Source organism: Filicampus tigris, chromosome 10 (assembly GCF_054856515.1).
Source record: "Filicampus tigris isolate MCC_2025a chromosome 10, RoL_Ftig_1.0, whole genome shotgun sequence".
NCBI lineage: Eukaryota > Metazoa > Chordata > Actinopteri > Syngnathiformes > Syngnathidae > Filicampus > Filicampus tigris.
In genome coordinates, this window is record NC_141226.1 from 6,317,177 (window position 1) to 6,344,931 (window position 27,755).

The 27,755-nt window shown below is 40.5% G+C and overlaps 1 protein-coding gene across 4 annotated transcripts in view; it reads left to right on the forward strand.

The window, feature by feature from the left end:
* Positions 1–27,755, forward strand: part of rnf220a (ring finger protein 220a) — a 179,025-nt gene that overhangs the window by 126,859 nt on the left and 24,411 nt on the right. For 2 of the 4 annotated variants that reach the window (XM_086042683.1, XM_086042684.1), the window contains exons 3-8: positions 2,471–2,600; positions 12,559–12,610; positions 14,962–15,057; positions 18,562–18,604; positions 22,829–22,953; positions 26,079–26,208. In XM_086042683.1, coding sequence (XP_085898809.1) covers positions 2,471–2,600; positions 12,559–12,610; positions 14,962–15,057; positions 18,562–18,604; positions 22,829–22,953; positions 26,079–26,208 — 576 coding nt within the window. Of the gene's footprint in view, positions 1–2,470; positions 2,601–12,558; positions 12,611–14,961; positions 15,058–18,171; positions 18,406–18,561; positions 18,605–22,828; positions 22,954–26,078; positions 26,209–27,755 lie in introns of those variants that run through there. The other 2 variants (XM_086042685.1, XM_086042686.1) reach the window with 2 other exon arrangements.

Genomic DNA, 27,755 nt, shown 5'->3' on the forward strand with positions numbered 1-27,755 from the left:
GACATTAATCATCTTTAAGCCACTGACAAGACTAGTGTGTGACATGAACAACACCCCCCATACCTCAACACCCCCCACACATACCCTTTCCACCCATCTCCGTCTCCTCCCCTGGATTTATCTGTCCATTGCCTCCTACAATCATTCACATCCCTCAGGGAATATTTGACAGAGAAGGGGAAAAAAGTAAAAAGGGAAACAACAAAAGTATACTGCAACATAAATAAGGTGGGTGGCACTTTAACATTTTAAAATACATTTTGCTAATATATGGTGATGTTTCACATCTGTTTGTTGAGTGTTTTAAAACAGCATTCAACATATTTAACCATTACTAAAAAAAATACCAATGCATATCCTGTATGTCCACTAGGCGTGTTTGTTTGGAAAAAAAAAAAAAAAAAAAAAAAGAGACCACAGAAAACGTTTGGATCATTTTCTGTTGTTTGCCTGCCGAGCTGAAAAGCAACAGCTTCAGCGTGACTCAAATTATCTTGCCAAAACAATAAAGAGACAGCGAGAGAGTAGATGTGTCTGTGCTGAAAAATAGTGAAACACGGGAGCGGAAGAGAGAAATATGTTGTGATTATGAGACAAAAAGGAGATGATTTAAACACAAGTGAACACAGAACAAACTGCAAATGACATGCATGAGGCAAAGAAAAGGAAAGAGAAGATGATTTTTAAAAAAGAAAGTAGCATGTTCAGTGGGAGGCCATTGTCCACAAGCACTTCTGGGAAAAGGAAGTGAGCCTACATAAAGTACGTGTAATATACCGTACAAATGTACACTCTAAAAACAGTTGCAGGTTAAAAATAACACGATTTGGGTCAAAATTGGTCCAATCCACAAATTGGGTCAATTTGACCCAGCTTCTTGTGCTGTTTAGTATAAAACAGCCCAGTTTTTGGGGTTGTTTTCTGCAAACGCAATCCAGAAAATTGGGTCAAATTGACCCAAGTAGTGGATCGGTCCTGTTTTGACCCAAAATTGTGTTATCTTTAACCCAACTGTTTTTAGGGTGTATGTAAGAACAGAAGTGTATGTCTGTTTGTTGGCATTTAAATGAGCTATCCCACAGACAGAATAGTCCCATTACCTCAAACTTTAGTTGCCGTGGTGACAATCTGTCTGAGCAGGATATCCTGGCTGAGATGGAGCCTATTGTTTGTGCTCTAAAAAATGGAATTGATCGGTTAAATATAGGGTATTTGAACATGATCGCTAATGTAAGAACCTATTATTATTCAACTTTTCTGCCACAAGTTTATACACACTGTTCACGCATTTGCAGCCACAAATACAGGTGAGCCCCTCCCTGCACCCTGGAGATCAAGGACAATGAAGTAAGCTAGTGTTGGCAGAGTCTATACACCATTATCTCATCCAAGGCAGACTCTGTCTTTAATCCCCTTTTCACTGTCTTGACCTAAGACTAAGGGTTCTATTTTCATAGACGGCACGTGCGGAAGTGCTGGCGTATCCTGATTTTCGTACAGGCACAAGGCTCACTGTGCCTGTTTGCCAATTTGGCAGACTGCTCTGCGCCATGCTGGGTGTTTCGGCATAACGAAGGTGTTTCCTTGAAGATGTGCCTGGCGAGTGTCAATTTGGTGGCAGAAAGTCCGTCTAAAATGATTGCCTGGTCAGTCCACGTCTAAATTGGGGTGCACCTGATCTAAAGCGATTTTGGTGATTTGATCGGGGCACAGGCAGACACATCCTGAGCCTCATGGACATGTGCATTGGTGTCATCAGAGTTCATTCATAAATCCAGCAGGCATCAAACCTGTGAATTAGTGTAGAAATCAATGAATGCATCGTTATTATTATTGTTATTATGATTTTATTATTATAGTAGTTATTATAGGTAGGTTTCTGGCTGGCATGGGGGATAGATGGATATATGGATAGATAGATGATCTCTGCGACCATATTTAAGTCATCAGCGGTTCTCACCACTTCATTTAATGAGGGTACCCGTTTACGTTGTCTGTTGCCACACTGGCCAAGCACAGCGACAATTCTCCATGCATGCAAGGATTGCTGTGTCTTTTTCCATCTCCAAGATGTGACTGTGCCACATTTAACAGGAATAAAAGGAGCCACTTTGATTGGTGATGAATGGAGTCGGCTGGGTTAACTGCCACAATGGAGCAAATCGCCCTTGCTGGCTTGCTCACATCTGCGAAATTACCAAGACTGGTCTAACACGCCTTTGCGCAGATTTATAGAAAAACAATAATAGAGCCCTAAGAGTAAAATTGTGAGATGATTCTTGATACTAAGGCTTTAAGTCATAAAATGTGTCAGTCCAGGGCCATGATGTGCTGCCAAAGGCTGGCCACTGGGCCTGTGGATGTAATATGTCCGAGGATCAAGGATACAATTGTTTAGGTCGCTGGCTGTATTTACTCAAACTGCATTAATACCACTTGTTTTAACTCACATTTCCTTTGTTGCTTCCAGGTAAGAAGAAAATGTCACTGTATGACAGCCAGGCTCCAATCTGCCCCATCTGCCAAGTGCTGCTCAGGCCCGGCGAGCTACAAGAACACATGGAAACAGAGATTGAAAGGCTAGCCAACATGTGCCTTAGGTAGGAGTTGAACCCTCAGCGCGTGTTACCGATTGCAATCATATGCACAACTACGTATACACACCAGCTCAAAGTTATGTCAATGTTTAGCTGAAAGTTGATTTTAAAGTATAATGCTTGACAAAAGTATCAAGCACTTGTCATAAAAATGAGTGCAGACATCATCATCTAGCATCATTTGGCTCTCTTTTAATTTCATTGTGCTCTCAAGGTGAAAGAGAAATGAGGAACATCTGACTGAATTCACTTTTAAAGAGGAAGTCAACCCAAACATATATTTTTCAAATATATGTTCTATGAGGGCCCACTAGTTGAAACAAGGCATTCTAATAAATATTGGGTTTGTGGAATAAGAGTTAATAATCCACATCTTTTTAGCCATCTCTGGGGGCCGCCGTTTTGTCATGGCTCAGCTTCAGAAAACAAGTGAGCCGTGATTGGTCGTTACCTGAGCCCTGAGCAGTTGTGATGTCATTTTCAGTCGACAGAAGTGACAAAATAGCTGCCCCCGGAGATGGCTAATAACGGGTGGATTTTGTTGCTTAACTCATTTTCTACAAATGCAATATTAATCAGAATGCCGTGTTTCAACTAGTGGGCCTGCTGGGAACTTATTCTTGAATAAAATGTGTTTGAGTTGATTTCATTTTTAATAAGATTGACCAAGGGTTCTTTAGAGAAGAAAAAGATGTAATACAATGGAAATTGTGGACTCTGCGGCTGTAGTGTCATCATATGTAGCATCAATTGCATCATGTTAGTTATTAAAGTTAGTGAAAAGTTTTAGCATTATTGATATGTGCTTTTCTGGCCAATTTTGAACAATGCAAAAGTAGGATTTGTGCATTGCACCTTTGACAGTCATTATAAAGTATCTTGACTTATTGATGTAATTGGTGTCTCACTTTTCTTGCATCAAAATAGTTACCAGACAATTATGACACATTGTTCCCATTGCAATGTATTAATTAGAAGAATTTGTAATGGCATAATACACCTAAAAAACAGATTGTACTGGAGAAACCAATCGTCACAAACTGCGTGTTAGGGTTGATCATCTACAATATGTATTGGCCAGACGTGACCACTGATCCCAACTCTGTGTTTCCCTCCCTTGTTTTCGACAGAAGTGACAAAATGGCCGCCCCCTGAGATTTCTAATAAGGGGTGGATTTTGCTGCTTAATCTTATTCCTGAAACCCAATATTAATCAGAATGCCGTCTTTCAACTCGTGGGCCTGCTGGGAACATATTCTTGAAAAAAATATGTTTGGGTAGAATTCCCCTTTTAAACATTTTCTTGATAGTGAACATTTTTGGGGAGAAAAAGACTTAATGCCCATAAAATCCAAAATACTGTAGAGATTGTTTTGAGATTTTCTGAGGTTTAAGTGGGCATCTGAAATAAAGCGACATTAAGCTTTTTTTTTTTATTTTTTACACGTACTTAAGCATTTTAGACTGTCAAAACTTTTTTTTCTCAAAACTAAAAAGGAGGTAGTTGCCCATCCCTAATGTAGATTACTCATTCCTAGCACTATGTGTTTTGATGCAGTACCTTTACAAAGCAACTCCACCTTGGTACTTGTAGCATTGTTTGTTTACATTCCGTTTGCTTTCGTGACTGAGTATGTCGCTTTTTATGCTCCGGGCATGAGCGTTGATTTCAAACTAATTCACACTGCTCCTCTTCGCTTATTTAATTGAATTTGAATTTACTCCTCTTTCCGTTTCACTTGAAGAGTTGATAGTAATAATTTGTTTGAATGTAATTGTAATGAAAGTGAATTTTCACCAGATTTTTGGCGTGCCTAGATTTCACAGTGCCCTTAGCATCTGCCTGTCTCTGTCTCTCTGGCATGAAGGTCGTGACCGTTCTACCCCATTGCAAGCTACCACCATAATATTAGTAAAAAAAAATTTTTAAAAAGTGAAACGGCTCTTCCTCGTCATTGAAAAGTGATTTTCAATTCTAGTAATGGACTCTCATTGTAGAGGAAAGTAACTGTTATTATGTGATCTTCCAAAAGTATTCTGTTTAGAGTTCTGATAAAAAATGGTGATGACAATCTTTGAGAGACTAAATGATTATAATAATGGTTGGAAGACATTGCAGATGAAATAACAATTTTAAGTGCACTGGAAAATACGAAAAGAAAACAGAAAGAACATGTGTGTCACTTTTCCCGCAAATCTCGCTGGAATTTGCATTCGTCGCACACTCTTCGTCTCTGTTTCCCTGCATGGTTGCAGCCCACATTAAAAGTGACAGGGGGAATTTGGTCCAATTTGTTGTAAATTTTCCTTTAATGAAGACCTGAGCTTTCTAAATGAAATAGTTGTGTATATGGAAACGAAGGTGTGTGTGAGTGCACATGTGTTAAGTATGACAGTGTAAAAACTGTAGCTGCATGGTGTCATATTTGAAGACATGTCCTTCGCTGTGTTATTTCTTATCCGTGAGTGTTTCTGTGTATGTCACACGGGTTAGATTACACACCGTCTCATGTGACAGAGAGGTTCTTTGCTTCTTCATGGTCTGCAGCTTCTCATCCGTGGACACGGATATCACACATAGTTGAGCAAATGGAAATCTTTCATGCCCTTTACACCTCAGGTGACTCATGGGGGCAAAGTCATCTACATATCTCGCCTCCTTTCCATCCTTTGTACTCGTCACCAGAGGAGGAACTCTTCTTTCATGGTGTAATTCACTTTTACTAGAGCCTGGCCCACTTCTCTAGTAGATGAATCAGAAAGGTAAAAAAAAATCAGGAGCGGGAATTTAGCTTAATTTCTCCATTCTTGGGTCTATCTCCTATACTGTAACTGCATCCATTTCTCTGTCATCTTTGTTTCTCTGATCTAATTCGTGTACTGCCAGATTGCTGATTGCAGCAAGATGCCATGAGGGATCATATACATACATGATACATACATACAACTTGTTTTCAAAAGATTACAATGTGTATACATATATATATATATATATATATATATATATATATATATATATATATATATATATATATATATATATATATATATATATATATATATATATATATATATATATATATATATATAGGCAGTACAGGAATATATATGAGATAACCAACGGCCTTGTGATGATGCACATACATTTAACAGCAATTGGCCGTGGGAGGAAGATGCCTGTTGCAGTGTTAGAGCTCACACTCTAAAAACAGTTGGGTCAAAAATAACTATTTTTGGGTTAAATTTGACCCAATTGTTGTGTTAAAAAAGGACCGACCCAGACTTGGGTCAATTTGAATAAAAAAATTGGGTTATTCAGTTTTGACTTTAAGGGTTAAATGAACACAACAAATGCAAATCAGTGCATGAGATAGATAAATTTGTAGAATATTTCAGTTCTTAGGGCGGCACTGTGATCAACTGGTTAGCACGTCCGCCTCACAGTTCAGAGGTCGTGGGTTCGATCCCGGCCCCGGCCTCCCTGTGTGGAGTTTGCATGTTCTCCCCGTCTCTGCGTGGGTTTTCTCCGGGTACTCCGGTTTCCTCCCACATTACAAAAACATGCATGGTAAGTTGATTGGACTCTCTAAATTGCCCCTAGGTGTGATTGTGAGTGCGAATGTTTGTCTCTGTGTGCCCTGCGATTGGCTGGCAACCAATTCAGGGTGTCCCCCGCCTACTGCCCAAAGACAGCTGGGATAGGCTCCAGCACGCCCCGCGACCCTTGTGAGGATAAGCGGTATCGATAATGGATGGATGGATTTCAGTTCTTTAAACCAAGCATTGCTTGCTTGCGGTCATCACCAGACATTTGCCTCACAATTTCACACGGGCTGTGATGAGTTGTGGGTCCATCTTGAAAAGTGTGTTGGGATATATTTCCCTCTTGACGAGAGTTGCGCTCAACAGTTTTCGATCTCCAAGCAAGGTAACCAGAACCACTCTGGTAATCATAGAAATGTTCCTGTGGATTACAGTAAACACATAAAGTTAATATGGAACATTATTTGGAGAACGCAAAGTTCTTGTGAAGTATCACATCCTACAATGAAAGCAGACTAATGCCTTTTTTGCGATTCCAGCACTCGTCCTGTCCAACACAAGGACGAGTGCCACATTACAAGCAACTCGTTTTCAAAAGATTACAATGTGTGAAGTAATTACCAAAACAGTGTGATAAATGAAGAAATCCAAATGTCAAAAGTGTCGTTGACTTGACCACAATGCTGCGTGTGTAGACATGAACAGTATGTCGATGGCTGTCATGGCCGCCAGTCATACTTAATTCAAGTGTACATCTGGCACCTGTGTATGGGCCTGTAAAGTTGATTTTTGACCCAACATAAATCATTACAGGCATATAACCCAATATACAGTTAATTTGAACCAACAATTGGGTTAATTTCTAAGAAATAGCCCAGAATTTTGACTCAACACAAACAATCCAAAAATTGGGTCAATGAAATAACCCAACTGTTTTTAGAGTGCACGAAAGAAATTACACTGTAAAGTAGTCAGTGTACAGCTTGTATAACAGTGTAATTGTAATTGTATTACTGTGCCTTCAAAATAACTCAACACCCAGCCAGCAATGTCTAAACCACTGGTAACAAAAGTGGGGTAACCCCGATATGAAAATGTCCAACCTGGGTCCAAAGTCTCAATATTTTGTGTAGCCACCATTACACTCTTTGACATGGCATTAGAGCTTCACAGGTTGCCTCTGGAATCCTCTTCCAATCCTCCATGATGACATCACAAAGTAATTACAAGTAGTTGTATATAGTATGATATGCTGTGCAACCATTTTCTCAAAGCATTTTGTAATGATGGATGTGAGAGTGACTGGCTGGTATTCTTTTAAGTTGTCGATGGATGTCTTTTTGATACCTGTGATGATCGTTTATGTTTTTGGACAAGAGGGGTGGTAGCTTGTGATAAGGCCTAGATAGACCAAAACGACGTTGGCTAACAATGACAGACGCTTAACCCCTGTGGCGTCCGGCCGGCTGTCGGCACGCAACGACAGACAGCGACACTGACCATTAAAGTACCTTCTGTGCATGCGTGAGATGTAATACCCTTCCATCGACGGCGGTAGTCACTATTTCTCATTGTTAGAAAAATCCAACCGGAAAGCTGTTGGCCGGGGCGGATAATAAAAACGTAAACAATGCATTCAGCTATATTCTTCGCTCCCAATGAACTTCAACGCGAAGTAAACAATCACCTTCTTGACACGGTATTGTGAAATACTTAAATTGTCAACCCGTGCTTTTGTAGTTGTAAGAAGATTAAGGCAGCGGAGGCGTGATCACTGTTTATCCGCATTTGTCACTTCCCGTTAGTGCTCCAAGCACTGGTTTGCTAGCTAACAGCCAATCAGGATGACCAAATGTCACGACTGGTGACGCCGATTCAAATGTCTGTGCAATTCTTCATGTATGAGAGTACAGTGTCTTTACAAGTACTCCTGTAAGTCCTGGTTGTCAAATAAATCCCAAATTGTGTGTTAAAATAGTCCTTCAACTGAGAGAGATTCCTCAAGCAAGTCTTTATTGTCTTTGTGGTTTTGTTTTCCTCTGGAGGGAGGTGTATTTCAAGGATGAGGTACAAGCAGAGATGGTCAGAGCCAGCGAGGTGGGGGAGGGAGGTGGTTCTGTATGCATGCATGTTTACGATTGGAATAAACATGATCCAGTGTTTTCTCCCCTCCGGTGGCACAGTTCACATACTGGATGAATTAGGAAGAACAGTCTTTAAACACGCTTGACTGAAGTCGCCAGCAACAATAAAAACTCCATCAGGGTGGGCGAGTTGCCCGTTTGTTTGGAGTAGCAAGAAGGACGCTAAAGGCCGTGCTAACGTTAGCCTCCGGTGGCATGTAAACAGCCATCACAATAACTACCGCCAACTCTCTCTGTAGATAAAAAAGGTCTGTTTTAGACTGCCAGAACCTCTAAATCAGGAGAACAGTGCGTGTCCATGATCTTGCAGTTATTACATCACTCGTGCACATAAACACAGATTGCCCCTCCTTTGCTCTTACCCGAGTGGTTGTTTCTATCCTGCCGGTGTAGCATGTATCCCGCGAGCTGAACTGCAGCCTCAGGGATCTGCGGGTGAAACCACGCTATTATAATTAAAATAACACTGAAGTTCCAGACAAAGCTGCTCGCGATCATTTGTAGCTCCAATTTGACCGTTTTGTGTCTGGTGAGGAGGATGCTCGGTAGCGGCGATCCGTGAGGTTGTTTTCTTAGCCTAGCATCTAGACCTGACCTGCATTCTCACTTCTGCTTCCTCTCTCTTTGCCGTCTGTGCTGCTTGGTTTGTGGACTAACCATCCATGGAGATCCCGGTGGTCTTGCCCTGTCCATTGGTGTTTTGTAAATTTGCTGGTATTCTCTTGTTATGGCCAAGATGTACCTTAGATAGAGATCAATGAGGTCCTGATGACTATATTGAAGATTTTTCGCGCAAAATGTTATCAATAACGAAAAGGAAGCAAGAAAAAAAGACAACACTACACACACTTTACACTATTTGAACCAAATGAGTTTATTTTGCTCTTTTCAGACCAACGGACATGGTTCCAGTAATTTATGTCATTAGTCTGCTCATCTACAACAAACTGTTTAAGAAGCTTCCTTCTGGGATGACACCCATGCAGACCAATTTGATGCAGTGTGTGACATATGGTCAGCCTATGGAGCAGTGACAGGCTGACCTCCCACCCCTTCGACCAATGCATGCAACACTCAAATGTCTATTATCTTCCAAAGTCAACCTTTGGATATGATCCTTGGCACGTGCATTGAGCGTCTTTGGTTGACTATGGCGAGCCCTGGTCAGTGTTGCATTAAACCACTATGGTCTTGGCCACCTTGCTGCAGCTCAGTTTTAGGGTGATGGCAATCTTCTGATATCCTAGTCCATCTTTATGTACAGCAACACTTCTTTATTTTCAAAAATGATTCTCTATTTTCAGATGGTCAGATAGTCTTTGGTCATAAGGTGCCTTTCAGTGACTAGCATGAAAGAGTGTGAGACTAATAACACCAAATTCAACACACCTGCTCCCCATTTACACCTGAGACTTTGTAACGCTAACAAGTCATATGACACCAGGGAAAGAAAATGGATTTTCAAATTTGGAAATTTGTACTTAGAGGTGTACTTTTAATCAGTGTTTTTTGACACTATAATGGTTGTGTGTTGAGTTGCAGTATTTTGAGGGAACAGTATCTGAGGGGCAATAATTGTTGTACAAGCTATACATTGCCTTCTTTATGGTAGCAAAATGTCTGTAAATTACTTAATATGGTAGAATTTGTGCGAAGTGATATACACTTGACATGTACTCTTTAGTCTTAGTTACACAAAGTTTTAAATGGCATGTACTCTTAGATAACCATCTCATGTCACAAAGCTTTATTGAAAACATCTTTCAAGGTGATGTCACAGAATCAGGCCGGGATGTCTCAGGGTTTTCTCTCTTGAGATTTAGGAAAGAAAAGGTTCAGAACACAAAGTAGGAACACATAAGTGCTGACTCTCAAGAAAATGTCCATGACAGACCAAAGGTAAATGTTCTTTACGTTACCTATATAACTGTATTTCTGTTCAATGTGACATTGTTGATATTCTAAGATTTGTTTGCTACCTACAGAAAGAAGAAACAGCTGTCTTGAATCTTAGATTAGCCCCTTTTGGCAAGTGCCCTTCTCCAGCATTGTCCCATGAAAAGATATCATTTTTAAAAAAGTTAATAGATCAACGACAGCATTTTCTCAGCTATAATACACAGTTTTCGTGTTAAAGGCAATTTTAATCACAAAGGTTACAACATACTTCACCCACCATTATTGCCTGAGAATCTTTATTGAATTTTTAATTAACATTGATGTAAACAGATGTAGTTTATAATTATTCTCAGTTTCTTGTGCTTTTTAGTATTTGATAAAATGCTGTGCACAATGAAAGCCAACAGACCAATTCACCGTTGATTTCACACTTAACTTCACAAAAATATACAATTATAATTAAATGTTAATGTTAATTAGACTATGTGAGGTCTGGCTTAGGGGTAGGCTACTTGTCCCGGTATCTCAACATAGCAAAAGAAAACTTTGAAACTGAAAGGTTTATCCAACACTTACCTCACTCATGTTTGGGAAAAGAGGTGGATAATGGCTTGCAGCTCATCACTCGTATCACGATGGTGGTGTGCTTCCTTTTTTCACCTCCGTTATGATTGGATAACATTACAGAGGGGTTTGACATACAGCAACTGTATACTGTACCCAAAATAGCATTTTCAAGAGACATGTACACAAGCTGACGCCTTTAAACAAAAGACAAAGATATGAATAGAGATGGGCACTTTAACTCTTTTTTGCCAGCCCGTCCTCCATTCGCGACCTGCGTACCCTTCCGACCTCGTCCCTAAAAATAATCGTCCTCCAACCCCGTCCGTCCTTGTCCTTTTAAAGAGCTTCTGTCCTTGCATTCCGTCCCATTTTTAAAACACTTCTTGTCCTCTGTTCGTCAGTCCATGAAATGGGTGTCCGTCGATTGCATATGGCGATGCTAAGCTCATGGTTTTTATTGTTTGCCTTTGACTGGACCGTCACCACAGCCAACATAGCCACCATGTATGTCCATGTATTGCCTTTGAACATGGCCGCCGTGTTGGCGTGAACCTGTTTTTGTCTGCACTGTGTAGCAGTTTCTTGTCTGTTGATTGTGCCACAGCCACGTTTACTGGCGCTTTGGCGCAATTGTGGCAAAGTCTGGAGCTAACCGGCTTTGACAGTTACTGTACAGAGGGACGCTTTGAGTGGACGCAACACTGTATTCTGTCTGTTAAATCTGGAGTCCGTTGGTTCGGGTCCGTTAAATCGAGGTTCCACTGAAGTTATTTTAACCACCATCATGTCCTCAGGACTCCTCACCTGTCTCTTTTCACGTGTAGACCACATCTCATTACCCCTGCACAATATCTTTTTCTTGTGTCTTTCATTCTTCCTTCTCTTATCCTGCTGTCAATCTGTGTGTTTGTTTCACTTTGGTGTGCTGCTCATTTCCACACTCTTCTCCTTACTTTAACATGGCAAGCTGTCAGAATTTCCGAGCCCCATAACCCTCTGCCATCAAAAATTCATAGAACTGAGCAAACTCATGCATGCAGCTGCATGAGAGGATGCGGTGGCAACTCTGCCTTCTGTTTCCTCAGCTCTCCTTTTCTGTCATCTTTCATCTTTCCCTCTGCTTAGTCTCTTTTTACATTGCCTAGTTTTCTCCCATATTCTTTGTCCTTACATTTCATCTCGACCACCTTTCTTTCCCTCACCTTTTCCCTATACTTTAATCCCTCTCTCGCAACCCCCTCTGTCATTGTGGCAATTTTCTCCTATCCTAGCAGGCATTCAACCACTGTCCCCTCTTCATCCATACTCTCCCTCCCCACCATCTCTTGTCACTGTTTGACACCGTCAACAAGCAGGTAGAGGTGGCTGTTATAGTTGATGCCTCTGCAGAGGTCCCTGGTAATGAATAAAATAGAGAAAGAGGAAGGAGAGCGGTGGCAGAAACACGCATAGAAAAAAAATGGAGAGGAGTCTTGGCTGATTTCCCGGCATTACACGGCAGCTTGACTATGTCACCCATGTTTATTCTCTTTGTTGGTGGAGGTGAAGCTGTCATACACACGACACACTCACACACGCGCATATGCGCACGTGCACAAAGATGCACACAAAAAATGCAAACAGCATTCCAAGTGGTGGTGAGAGCAGAAACTGTCTGGATGAATACATGACATGCTTTATAAAAAAAAAATTCAACAAATAAAGAATGATCTTACGAATAAAGATTACCAGTAAAAATGGTTTAGATTCAGTTGTTAATTGCACAGCCTCACTGAACATAAATATATTTTGTCTTCTTTCTCCAACAGCAGTAAAATCCCTTCACCCAAGGATGGAGCTGTCACTCCAGGAACTCCCAAGGTGAGATCAGTGTACTTTTTTTTTTTTTTTTTTTTACATAAAACAAGTGAGACAAGTGATATATACACACACGCACGCACACGCACACACACACACACACACACACACGCACACCAACGCACACAGCGGCAGAAATAAGTATTTAACACATCACCATTTTTAACACTAAATATATTACCAAAGGTGCTATTGACAAGTAATCCATATATCCAAAGAAAGCAGAACAAATATGCTCAGACGTTTTGGGGTTGTTTCCAACATCTGATGACATGCACGAGTCAAATATAACCCTGAAATGCACAGGAATGTAATCTCAGGGCCCTTTTAAAATTGAATGAGCCATTTTCATTACGCCATTGCCTGTTTGGGCACTGACATTTGCTTGGACTGGTACGCACAAAAGTGTGGGTGGGTTTGGTTTTGAGAGTGGCAGGCAGAGCAGAGGTATTGAGAGGAGAGGGCCGTGACTATGCATTTCCTCGTCGTTTAGTATTCTGCAGCAGGCCATGGAGAGTGTAGATGGCCAGGGTGGTGCATGCTGCCATTCCCTCCATGGTATACATCACCCACTAGTGCAAGGCAAGAGGTTAACCACAGTGTTCCTCCTTGTGAGTCTTTTTCATTTTCATTTTTCAAATTTAATAAGCCCTGTTACAAAAGTTGCATCAAACAATGCAGTAGTGTCAATTAACACTGCTTTATGCTTCTTGTCCCACTCATCGCTATATGTTAAAATATTATACTCACTATTATACTCACTTGCAATGCACAAAACCTTTGAATCAGTTCAAAGCCTTACAATCTTTGTAATGATCCATCCATCCATTATCTATAACGCTTATGTATGTTTTTAATATATCTGATTAAAGGCAGCACTGCCGTCGACTGGTTAGCACGTCCACCTCATAGTGCAGACGTCCAGGGTTTGAATCCAGGCTCTGGACTTCCTGTGTGAAGTTTACATATATATATTCCAAAAACATCCATAGTAGGTTACTGGAACACTCTAAATTGTCCCTAGGTGTGACTGCGAGTGTGAATGGTTGTTTGTCTACATGTGCCCTGCGATTGGCTGGCAACGAGTTCAGGGTATAACCCGCCTACCGCCCGTAGACAGATAGGATAGGCTCCAGCACACCCACAACACATGTTGATAAGCGGTTCGTATAAAGGATGGATGGATATCTGATTTACAATATTCACTTCACATTATGACAAAAATGGAAAATGGTATACATGAGAAATGATATACACAGAGCTGGGCATTTTACAAAAAACTGAGCATCCGTTATTCATCATCCGTCTGCCCGGGTACCCTTCCGTCATCCGTCTTTTTTCCAAGGGGAAAAAAATAGTTCCCATCTACAGGCGGGTATGCCTCTAATTTTAAACGGCCGATCGTCGACGAGTCCAACTAAACCGACTAAACACAAGCGGGAGGTTTAACCATGCTAGGGGAAAAGTATCAAGCATGCTGTATCTGCGGCCACGTTATCTTAGCATTCAGTGAACCGCCCCCCCCCCCTCCATGTCAATAAAAAAATGACCATTTAAACCGCAACCTTCCCGATTACATAATCACAGTTTATTCAAATTGCAATTATTTTGCAAATGCAATTAATTGTTCAGCCCTATATTTTCTATACATAATTCTTACCTTGAGGAATTCATTGGATTATCTTTGTAATCATGCTTCATGAGGATATCATTTTGTGCACGTGTGAATATGTGTGCTTGTGTGTGGATGTGTGTGTGCACGTGGAAGGAAGATTTATGAACGTCCGGTGTCAGACATTTATACCGCACCTTTTTAGATGTTTAACCCTCCTCCCCGGTTATACCTTCATCTTCTCTCTTCAATCTCTCCTCCTTCCTTGACTCCCTTTAACATACCATAAACATTAACTCTCATCAGTCGAAGGTATTTTATAGACACAGGCAGGCAGGTTACAGTCATTATCAATGACGCGTTGCTCCCATGCATCTGAGGAAAGAACATTCCTGAAATTCTGCAAGGGCATAAATTCACTTTCTACCCAAGAGTCCTGTTTTTATTTAAAAGGACTACAGGATTTGGATATTACTGTTGTCCAGTGGTGTTTCTATGTGGAAAATTGTCATGGCACAAGACATACCTGGAAAAAAATAGTAGGATAACTTTTCCTCTGGATGTTCTATAGATGATCACCGAAATGGAAGTGTGTTTTATTATTATTATTATTTTTTTTAATTATGAACTAAAACTTTAGTCATTGAGTAGACACTGCAATGTAGAACAGACCGACTGTAGTTTTTTAACTTTGTGTGGTTTGTTGTTGTGAAATATTTCACATCTCTCTCTCCCTGTTTAGTCACTGCTGTTATCAGTGCACATCAAGCGTGAGGGAGAATCTCCTGTGGTCTCGCCATTGTCATCAGAAGACGCCCACCACTCGGACAGATACCAGGTCAACAAGATGTCACAACAGTGTGACAATTATAACTTTCAGAAAATCTCTCTCTCTCTGTACACACACATATATATATATATATATATATATATATATATATATATATATATATATATATATATATATATATATATATATATAGCAAGAGTTACATTTCACCATGAATAATGGCAATTTTTTGTTCTAATAACCGACTTACTTGCAAATTGGTGTTATCTTTTTGTCACCCTGACTAACTTTTATCTTTTGTATTCATCAAAGTTTGTTCCATTTGTTTTACAGGCCATGATATATCTTTAGGTTAAGTGGGTTTCCCCCCTTACACCATAAAATAAGATCTATTAAGTCCTCACAGACGTTACGGCCATACGTTCTAGATGACACAGCTCATAAAGACCTTATAGCTATAAAGTAGATTTTCTCATTAAGTGAAACTGCTGAAATCACCTTATATTATACAAATGATTAAGTCAATGGGCGCCCTGAAAATGAAGCATAATGGCAGAGTTTGCCACCTTCTTTCACTCTAGCTGTCAGTGTGCTTCAATAACCCCCCTCCAAAAAAACAGACCAGTCCACTACCATTCAATATGTGTTTGATAATGATATAATAGTAGTAGGAGTCTGCCTCTCCCTAAAGTGATGGTGGGAGGGGCTCTCAGAGGAGGAGGAGGAGGACGTCAGTTGTTGTTGATGGACGATGCTCTGATGGGCTGAGGTCGGAGCTCCTGCCTACTGTTGCTGTGTCAGAGATAGGACATTCAACCCATGACTGAGGATGCTTTAGTCAGCACATAATTTGGACTCCCACACCTTTGGTATTTAATTTTAGTAGACCTGAGGTGAAATCCTTACTCCTTTATATATTTATAGCATCTTGTCAAGGCCGCCACACTGAGCAATGCGACAGAACTCTACTGCACACACACGCGGTGTGAGGTTTCTGCCACAAGATTTGACAAGTGGCCGAGCCTCAACCACTGGCTTTGCAGTGATTCAAAAGCTGAATTGCATTTGCATAATGGTGTGACATGCACAAAAGCTCTCAAACAGGCAACAAATCCGTTTCTGGGTTTTAAGTGAGCAAGACACAGCCGGCGGCTATTCTTGAGTCTAGTTCACTGACTGCTAGCTTGTTGACCTGAAGAAGCTGTCGAACAAACGAAAAAGCGCAACTCCGTCCAAATAAATGACCTAAGTGCCACTTTTTCAATACAATTATATCGCGCAAACTAACATGATCAAACACCTCCAAAGGGATATGTGGTGTAGAAGTAAATGATTTCCCTGTCTTCTAGCTGCATTGTTAGCCAGCTCCGACACTCAACAAGTCAACAGGAAAGTAAAACACAAAATGTCCTATGGCAATTATGAGCCAGGTAAAAAGATAAAGTAGTCCAAAGATGATTGGTCAACCCTAATGCATGCGTGCATGCATGCACTCCAAGGGAGTATTAGTTTGTGAGGTTTTTGACATGCTACACATGTGTACATTGAACATCGAATGAAGGTTATTGTAACTGCATCAATGATACTGCATTGGGGTAGCGCCTTCCGCAAATAATAAATGACAGTGCACTGCTGGAGCAGTGTGGATGTAAACAACATTGCACTTTACACTACATTCATTTACTCAAAAACAGTGGATATTCCTTTAAAATTTGTTTTACTACCACATATTTTGAATGGTGTTTTTCCTCTTGACATTTGTGTCTAATTTTATTTAGTATTTAGTTATATATTATTTTGTCAAATTGATTTTCTTATTTTAAATAGATAAGAAATATCTATACCGTTAATTATCAATACTGACTGTTAAGAAGTACTTATATTGTCATACGTTCTTCAGCTATATCACCCACATAGGCATGTTACGTTTAGAAATGCATGTATTTAATCTTTATATTGAACAGTTTATTTGACTTGTTCATTGTTGTACTGACCTCTTATTAAAGGATGAATACTAGGTATTAATATAATATTACCCGAATTTAGCCTTTTTCTCTCTGGGTCCTTATTTTGAGCAGTGAAAAAATAAATAAATAAACAATAATTATCAATATTGACTGATATGAAATACTTACATCTTGATACACTTTTCATCTCGCCCAATCCTAACATATTGTATGGGAAGTCTCAGAATATGATACATGCTCACACAGTTCATATCACAGGTTCATATCACCGGGGGCTTCCCTGTACAGGTCCGTGTGTACTAAAACTTGCATAGCTTTATCGGTGAGACGAGACTTTGGGACATGCGAAACAGGGCTCCAGAAACTTGAGTATATTCTTTTCTCTGTTCACCTTATCAAGTATCTCCACACAGCTGACATGTCTCCTACTCCTCCTACCCGGAAGGTATTTGTCAAGCTAGTCAAGTGGTATTGTGTTGTTAATGGTATCGGCAAATTTTAATGAATTGAATATATATACACCCATCCATTCTCAATACTGCTTACAAGGGTCACAGGTGTGCTGAAGCTCCAGCTGACTTCGGGTGAGAGCTAGTATACCCTGAGCTGGCTGCCAGCCAATCGCTGGGCACAAATAGACAATGCCAACAATTCACACTCACAGTCACACATATGGAAAATTTAGAGTGTTAAATTAACCTACCGTGCATGTTTATGGAATGTGGGAGGTTAAGAACCCTTAATAGCCTAACCCTTCCCACGTTCTACAATACACATATAAAATACTTAAAATATGCATGTTCGGTTGACCCGTTACGGGTTAAATTTTCCATAGTTTTGTACCCTGCCTCTCGCCCTATGTCAGTTTGGGTGGGCTCTATCTTACCTGCGACCCTAATGAGGATAGAAAATGGAACAGAAGAACTGAAGGCTTTGCTAAATTAGTTCCCAAACATTACCAAACACGTGAAGGTATACTACAATAATTAATACTTTTAAAGCAGCAGCACAGTGGTTATCACCAAGTATATCGGCAAGTTAGAATGTGTCTATGAAACTAGTTTTTTAAAGTAATCGTTAGAAGAGAAAAATGGCTGAACATGACAGTCCACTGAACTGAGTTGGTCAGGAATCAAAACCTTTGCCTCCCTCCAGTGGCCACAATGCACAGCAACAGCTTCCCCCCTACACTTCCGTTTGCAGACGTCACATGATCACAACAACCCAACATGGCGTCGCGTGTGCCTTTCAGTAGGCCAAACGGGCGGCACTTTCAATCCTTTCCCATCCGCTGTAAAATATAGACGGTGCATAATGTTGACCCTCGTGTGCGGAACCTGGAAACACGCTCATCCGGGTTCCCGCAGTAAGTTTTAGCGTCTGTGCAAAAAGCCCGGTTGGAATGGAAGAGGTGGAAAACAAGCGAGAAGTAGGTTTGAGACTTCCTGTCTTGAATTGAGCGCTCTACCGCTGAGTATCCATAGCAAACTCAAATCATAGGGCCACATCGGTACTTGTTAATTCGGACGTTTGTTTCCTGTTAATCTAATGTATTTTCCCGTTGTATTATTTCCTCTGCTTGCAGACGTTTTTACGAGTTCGTGCAAACAGACAAACACGGCTGAATGGTACGTACACAAGTTCTCATCCTGACACTTAATATCATCAATGAAATCACCTTAAACAAATTACTATTCTTGTGTTTTATATTTGTTCCTCGACATATGTATATTTTTTTCATTTTTCAATATCACTGTTGTTTCATATCAAAGGTTCAATGTATGAATGAATAGTACTTAAATAAACAATGGAACCTTGTTTGTAGGCTGCATTTGCACTGCAGGTGCCCCATGTGCTTATTTCCAATTTCACTTTAAAACTTAGATTTCAAGTGACACGTTACTGTTTACATTGACTAAACACATGAAACATTTTGCATTTGCAGATGCCCATATTGCATGTACATGCACCCCCAAGTGCAGAATTGAACAAATATGAATTTCAATCACAGTATTGTGTCTAAATGTTGCATTTGGTTTGCTTGGGTGTAGGCACGTAACTGATCAAAGCATTTCGATGGTCTCGGTCATGCATTGATGGAGTATGTTCACTTTTCACGTACACTAGTCGTGGACTTTACAGATTATCATTCACATTTGGCAGAGGCCCGATTCCGATCACAGCATATCAGATTTATTTGCAGTGTAAACCCAGCCTGAGATTGTGTTTGGTGGTTTTTATTACCGCATGCCAATGATAAGTACCTTATTTGGCAATGATAAGTACCTTATTTGGTTCTAAAAACATCAAACCCCAGAACGAGGATTCAAGTGTTTCTTTCTATATTCGATGACATCATCACACAAGCTATCAAAAATTAGTATTATATATCATCTCCACTGGCATTAAAAACCATTGAACTCAAATAAGGCCTTAATTCTCATTAAAATGTCTTAAATATTTCAATAGTCTTAGAAAATGTTAACAAATGATCAGTGGGGTTTTAAATAGTCTTTATGTCGTAATAAATTAACATTCTTTAAAAAATAATAAGAATAATCACAATAGAGGAACTAACAAAACAGTAGCACACACCCTATTCAATGATTATTTCATATTTAGCATCTTTATACCGTCATATTAGGCTTGTGCAGTTACTTTTGTCACGTTTTTTTTCCCCCCAGTCTTAAATCTACCTTAATATTTAACATTTGATGTTTTCTGGCTTTAATGCCTGGTTCAAGCAATTCCCTTATGAAAGGATTTAACCTGACGTGCACATCAATGTGTCAAAAGATGAATAATGATTGCTCAATTTAAGTGAATACAACTGAAAATATTGACTATTTAATCTTTTTTTAAAGTAAGAAGGTGTTTCATTCAAATCAAAATCTGCATGGTTCAACCCACTGGGTGATTGGGCTTTGAGCAACACGAAGCCCTCTAAGAAATATTTGGGCGAAATAAAAAAAAAAAACGTGCTGTTCTCGTGAGAACATTGTTGTCATCAAATCTGGTGTTCTATAAAGTCACAGCATACCCTGGAGTAAAAAAAAAAGGAAAAAAAGAGTTTCTTGAGCTGTTCCACTTAGCCGAGTAACTTAGCTTAGGATAACTGTGTGTTGTCTTCCGACACGACAGGAGCAGCGCAGTAGAATCACCGCACAGCAAAAAAGTTAAAGGGGAAGTCCACCCAAACACATTTTTTTCCAGAATATGTTCTATGCAGGCCCACTAGTTGAATTAAGGCATTCTGTTTAACCCATTAAAACCTGAAGCCCCTACGGTCATCTTTGGAGTCACCCTTGAAACCTGACATTTTTGCCACCTACAAAATAATTAATATCTCAGCCCCTCTAGCAGTTAGAAACATAATTCCCAAAAATTTGAGAGCTTAGATGTGGCTTTCACACAGGCCCGAGTTGATTAATATTTACGTTTAAATCAAAGATGCAAGTGAAGCATTATTTTGATAAAAAAAAAAAAAAAATCGAGTGGTAATTACCATGCTGTAGATTCTGACAAAGGCGTTGAAATCGTCATTGTCTATGAACATATGTTTGTCTTAACCATACATACATACGTTTGGATGGTTTCATGGCTTTAAAGTCCACGAGCGTGTCGTCTATATCACTGCTGTTATTCATTTCAGAGCTCCCGCGATTGACAGCGTCCGCTATTACTGCTTGAAAAAATTCAGAATATACTCCGACAACTCACGACACTGTCACAAGTATATTCTGATGCATTTCATGGGCTAAGAGACTGAGAACTGGATTGAAAAAAGAAAATGACGTATACGCTTTTCGGCTTTAAAGGGAGAAACCCGCAACAGCGCTCCTGGCTTTAGTGGTAGAAACGCGGTTATGCGCTCCTGTCCTTAATGGGTTAAGCATTGCGTTTGTTGAATATGAGTTTAGCAGCAAAATCCACCTGTTTTTAGTCATCTCAGGGGGGCGGCCATTTTGTCACTTCTGTCGACTGAAGATGACGGCCGTTATCTGACCCCGGAACAACTGTGATGTCATTTTCAGTCGACAGAAGTGACAAAATGGCCGCCCCCCTGAGATGCTTGCAGACGGATGGATTAACTCCTATTCCACAAACGCAGTACTCATCAGAATGCCTTATTTCAACTAGTGAAGCTGCATAGAACATCCATCCGCTTATCCTCACAAGGGTCACGGGGCATGCTGGAGCCTATCCCAGCTCTCTCCGGGCATTAGGCGGGGGACACCCTGAATCGGTTGCCAGCCAATCACAGGGCACACAGAGACAAACATCCACACTCATAATCACACCTAGTGGCAATTTAGAGAGTCCAATTAACCTACCAAGCATGTTTTTGGAATGTGGGAGGAAACCGGAGTACCCGGAGAAAACTCACGCAGGCACGGGGAGAACATGCAAATTCCACACAGGGAGGCCGGGGCCAGGATCAAACCCACGACCTCTGAACTGTGAGGCGGACGTGCTAACCAGTCGACCACCGCTGCCTGCATAGAACATATTCTTGAAAAAATGTCTGGGATGATTTCCCCTTTAATACATCAGTTACATATTGACCAGTGCCGATATATCGTCAATATGCTATAGTCAGACCCCTGATAATTTACTCTGTCTCTAATCATAACTCAGCTTAATTACCTAAATGACAGAAGATTTTTTTTGAAAGGTTATTTTTATCGACTTGATCTTTATAGACATAGAGTTAAAAAGTGTATGGTCTTAATAAAGGGTCAAAAAGTGTATGGTCTTAATAGGCTGGATTTTTTCAAAAGAAATCCTTTCTTAAAGCGAGACAATTGCTCTAAAATTTAAGCAGCACCCAGAATTCCCCTCCTCTGCCTTCATGTGGAATTAGGAATCATTCTCATGTTGGGCCAAATAGCTAGGAGGGAGGACACAGATCCTTGCTTAACGTAATTAGCAGTGTTTTTCCTTCTCTAGTTAACAATGCTCCCCTCTATTAGCATCATGTCCCTCCCACCCCCCAATCCTTACTTTTCCACCCCTACAGTAATGGCACATTGCCTTTCAGCGGCTCACCCCCTCCCAGACTCCGATTGCCCTCGCTGAAGTCCCTTTCAGCCTCCCTTTTTTTTTTTCCCCGAAGCTCGCTAAAAATTAATGTCCCTGTGTGCCATTTAGAGTTAAGAAAAAACATCTTTGGGTACAATGACAGCTGCTCTGTTCTGTTAAATTTCTAATTAGCTGTGTGTGAGAGGGATAGGAAGAGGGAGAGAAAATTGTCAAAATTGTCATGTCCGGTTGTTGTCTTTTTTTTCTTCCGAAGGGGGGAAAAGGGAGAGCATGTGCATGATAAAGTTGTTAAAGAGGAAGTCAACCCAAACATATTGTTTTCAAGAATTTGTTCTATGCAGGCCCGCTAGTTAAAATTCGTCATTATGATTAATGGCATTGATGGAATATGAGAAATCCACCCACCCATTTTCTAGTTAGCTCAGGGGGCGGCCATTTCGTCAATTCTGTCGACTGACGAAGACATCGAAATTGCTCAGGGCTCAGATCACGACCAATCATGGCTCAGCTTCAGAAAAGAGGTGATCCGTGATTGGTTGTTACCTGAGCAACTGTGATGTCATTTTCAGTCGACAGAAGTAACCAAATGGCCGCCCCCTGAGATGACAAAAAATGGGTAATTTTTATCCCACAAACACAATATTGCCACAGTATCCCATGTTTAGACTAGTGAAAGTGCATAGAACATAGTACTGCAAATATTTTTTGACTTTCCCTTTAAGTCTTTCTTCCTGTGGCCTCACCAGTGTTGCCTTTGTATGTCAAACAACAGCTTTTTTGAATGGTGTGTCTCTCTTTCTGACTTCCAGCCCGTATAGGGAAGATGAAGAGGAGGAAGCCTGAGGATGGGGGCCAGGTATGTCCGCTGTGCAGTGCCCCACTGGCTGGGAGCGAGGAGGAGATGAGTAGACATGTGGAACAATGCCTCATCCAGGTAGTAAATTACAGGCCCCCGAGCCCCGCCTAACTTACAGTTGGACAGCCTGTCACTTCCTTAACTTCCTGTCGAAGCTGTCCACTCACTTCTCGACATTAGTCCAAGCATCGAACAAGCAGCGCCTTGTGATTTCGACAGTCATCAGTCTATCTTCATTTCGAATGGTGGACTTGCTTACACATCACTTGGGGATAAGTCACTAATAGGGATGTAACGATTCACTCAAGGCCCGATTCGATTTTCAGTTCTGAGTTTCGATTCGATTCGATTTTTTTTTAAAATCGCTACCATGCTTGTCCCTTTGCGCTAGTGTGATGCTGCAGCCGTCCACAAAGGCAATATGCAATGATGTATGGTAGGGATGGACTGATTATCGGCCGGGACGATTATCGGGCCGATATTTTTCATTTTAAGGCCGATAAATTAAAAACGGCTTTATTCGTGCTTGCTGCAGCGTGCTCTCTCTCTGTTTGCTGCACCACTGGCCCTGCCTGCATAGGCAGATTGGCCCGCCCAAAGCACCATCTGATTGGTTCCTTGTGCAGTGCGTAACAGCCAATCAGCGTAAAGCTGTGTGTGTGCTCCCTGCTCTCTCTCTCTCTCTCTGTGTGTCTCCTGGATGAGCCAGGCACATACACGACGGGAGTCGGCGAGTTAGTAGTTCAAGGTAATGCAATAGCTTTCGCCGAAATTGTAGTAAATGTTAGTCTACTATAACTCACTTGTAACATTACTATGAGCCCTTCTGTGTCATATAAACACAAGGGGCAGTTCTACTCGACACATGCAGCTCAAGCTAACAACTCCCCCAATGTCACAACAGTTAATTTGCTTTGTGAATGGCTCCTGAGAGAAGTTGCTGATGATATCGGGAAATGGTGATAAAAGTAAGACGTGAGTGCCAGTGTGTGCATGTCTGTGTGTAAGCCATGTCATGAAAAGCTAAACTCAACTTTATTTACAGAGCACTTTAAAACAACCACCGCTCCAAGTACTGTACATGGTGCAAAAATTGACGGCAAAGTACCGCATGTGAAAGTACGGTCTTGGAAACATGCTTATCTGGCTGGCTAGTAGCTGCGTTGAGGATTCACTTTTATGTTTTTGAACTTTAAAACAAAGATGTGTGAAAGATAAACATTTCAGTTATAGTAGATTTTTAGAAAACTATTTATTGTAAGCCTGGGAGCTCCCTGCACTTTTTTGTGAGACTTAAAACAAAGTTGTCTATTTTTTAAGAGCTAGAAAAGCTTTAACATCTAGTAAATCACTGAAGTTGTTTAAAAATCATAAGCTTAAAGGCATTTGAACAAAGTCAAGTGTTGGAGTTTTTATTTTTCATAAATTTTACACCACTTTACCCGTTTTTTCTACGAATAAATATAATAAATATCGGCTTCAAATATCGGTTATCGGCCGCCTTGACTACTAATAATCGGTATTGGCCCTGAAAAAAGCATATCGGACCATCCCTAATGTATGGCGCAAGCGCATAATTTGCTCTACGCATTCAAAATGTGCTATGCATCTGGAATGGCCAAAAAAAAAAATTAATATTAGGAGGAACATCATTTTCTAGCACTCTAAATTGGTGGTGAATAGGTGTGGCTGTATAGGGCTTGTGAGTGCTGAGATGTCGGAGATTCGAATAGATTATTAGATGAATCGGTTTCAATCGATTTTTTGTTGATTTTCAATTAATCGTTACATCCCTTGTCACTAAAGTTTTTAAGGGGATTCAAATGACCCTCTTCAAACTCAATTGGGCTTTCTCTCTGTGTGCTGTATCCCTGATGATGTTTGCGCATTTGAACCATTAGCATGCTGCTCTTGAATAACGACTTAATCCCGTAGTCCTCTTCAGTAGTGGTGTGGGAATCACTCTATACCTCACCCCTCACTAATGAACTTAGTTGTAGACGGACTAACACCTCAATTCCAAACAGTGCACCGACCTCTCAACATTGCATCCTGTGCTGCGCTCCATGGATAGGAATCATTTGTCTATAACTCCTATGTTGATCTCTTCAAATCAACCACATTGTCGAAGAGGTTTTCCGAGCTGCTCTTTGCTGATCATTGTTTTTCAGCAAACAGGAAATGCTATTCAAAAGTGCCACTGGTTGAATGACCATTTGGATACCCCACACAATTGGCAGTTTAATCATTCACTTGTGTTCAGTTAAGGGAAACAAGGCTGAAAATTGTATTATGAAAATGTACAGTAGGGCTGCCATAATCGATTATTTTGCTAGTAGACTAATTACCAACAGTAATCGCCATTAGTCGACTAATCGGACAATATGTCAATCGCGGCAGCGAGCTGCTGCTCTTACCATAACCATCATTCGCTTACAGCTTGAAGTCTTTATGTGCAAACTAATCATAAAGACAATTAAGATGATAGTACATTCAACCTTAATTAAGCTTTGCAACTTATACCATCATTGCTGACATGTTTATAAATGAGGGAGCGCATTAAATTGCTGGCAATACTCTAGCCTTAAAATTTTAGCTGTAATTCTTTTGTGCATTTTAAAGTGGAACAAAAACTATACACGATGCACAGTTGCACTAATCGAGTGAAATTATCTGTAAATAATAATAATTAATATTTGTATACATATTTCACTTTTCTCGGGCACCAAGGCTTTTTTTTTTTTTTACGTAGAAGATAGTGAAATTAAAGGAGTAAATTGGGAAAATGCACTGTCCTGAAGAAAACTAAAATAAGCGTGTACTGGTTTTTAATTTTTTCTTCAGTTAACCTCTATCCAAAAGCTTTTGTTTTTCTAGTAAATTGATTTACACAATCCAAATGTGGTATGCACCTGGAAGGATGAAAAATAGCCTTTATTTTTTATTTTTTTGCACTATGACATAGTATATTATTAAACTATTAAAATGAATTGTCGACTAATCTTGGCAGCCCTCAGTATTTTGTATACAGTATTTTTTTTCCTCAACATTTTTTCCAATATGTGCAAATTGTGGCCACAGTTAGGTTCCGCTCCCAAACCCAAAAATAAAATTGGAAAAGGCTTGAGAAAGACAGCAGGTAAATTTGTAGTGTGACCAACAACATGTTAGGATATCATTAACACGTGCCTTTGTTGTGTCAGCGCGAGGGTGTGCTCGGTGACGACGACTCTGCGGATATGGACGGCGACAGTGGGCGTGGCTTTGAGGAGTACGAGTGGGCGGGGCAGAAGAGGATCAGAGCAACCGCACTTCTGGAGGGAGGCTTCAGAGGTACGCATGTGCACACAAGTCGTAGTCTTCACTTCTGTAAAGTGTCAACCGTCATGTTCAGATCAAAGCACAGTTCTGCTGTCACAATAATAATCATAATAATTGGAAAATCATTTGAGGAAGAAATAACGAGAATTGTTGTTAGTTGAACGGGTCGCCTGTTTTCTTAAGTGAGCCATGATTGGTTGTTACCTGAGCAACTTCAGTCAACAGTCGACAGAAGCTACAAAATGGCCGCCCCCTGAGCTAGCTAAAGATGGGTGGACTAATTTTTATCCCACAAACGCAGTATTTATCAGAGTGCCATGTTTCAACTAGTGGACCTGCATAGAACATATTCTTGAAAAATAATACGTTTGGGGTGACTTCCCTTGAAGCCTTCACAGTAGTGGGCACAGCAAACCCCCCCCCCCATTTAGCGGCATGTTACTTCTCCCGCTGCTTGCCCGTTTTTTTCCCCTTGTTCAAATTCACTCTTGGCACTCTCATAGCAAATCAGCCATCTCTTACCCAAGGGAAGCAAGACAAGACAGAGCAAGGAGGAATGGCAGTTAAACCACGCTAAAGAGCAGCGCAGGCGGTTGGAGGTTCCTCGCATCTTCCTCACGCTCCCTCCTCCATCTGTCTGACCGTCTTGAGTGTTGGTAAACAAACAAGCAGACACTGGACCCTTCTGCCACACTCTAATAGGGCACCTTGTGATGTGGTCTGGGGAGAGGAACTTGAAAAGCGCAGAGACAAACACACACGCAGGGAAGAAAGCTCTAAAGGTGGATTTTGTCATGAAAGCAACACGATGGTTCCAAGAGACGGACGGCGCAGTATCCATAACCCTCTCGAGGACAAACGTATGGCACGATGGCTGGAGATTCTGTCCTCAGCTGGCAGGATGAAGAGAGGCTCGCTTCGATTTCTTTATACGATACAATACAAACCTTCATAAGAATGTGCACTTAACAATTTGGTGTGCTTTTCAAATGAGCACTCACTCTACGGCTGTGCCATTAATCGAAATTCAATCACGATTATTACACTCCACGATTACAAATTTGGCATCATGGTAAAAAAAATTATCATTAACTCATTCACCGCCAGACCTTTTCAAACCCTCTTTTACTCGTTTGAACGTTTGAAAAAAAATAGAAAAAATATATACTTTCCTGGGATTAAATGGCTGGACTGTGAAAAGAGAAATGAATTTGTCAATGCAGTTAATGAGTTAATTTATATCCAATGCACTATGTTTGTTTACACAAGGAAATCATACTTGAACTTATACATTTGCACCTTTTTAATGTTATAACTAATTTGATCAATTGTGTGTGGTCCAAAAGGAACTTACATAGTGTATCAAAGAAATTTGAAAGTTGAAAAACAAAAAACAAAAAAACAGGCTCGCTTCCAAAGTATGAAGTGTAATCGAGTGGCCCACAAATCCCGACTACGTGCATGTATTTGCTACAGAAGGCATTTTCACATCTTCCTTTAGCTTTTCCGCGGATTTTTATGACGTTCTCAAGTCTCAGGAAGGGTGCAAGTTCCAGGAT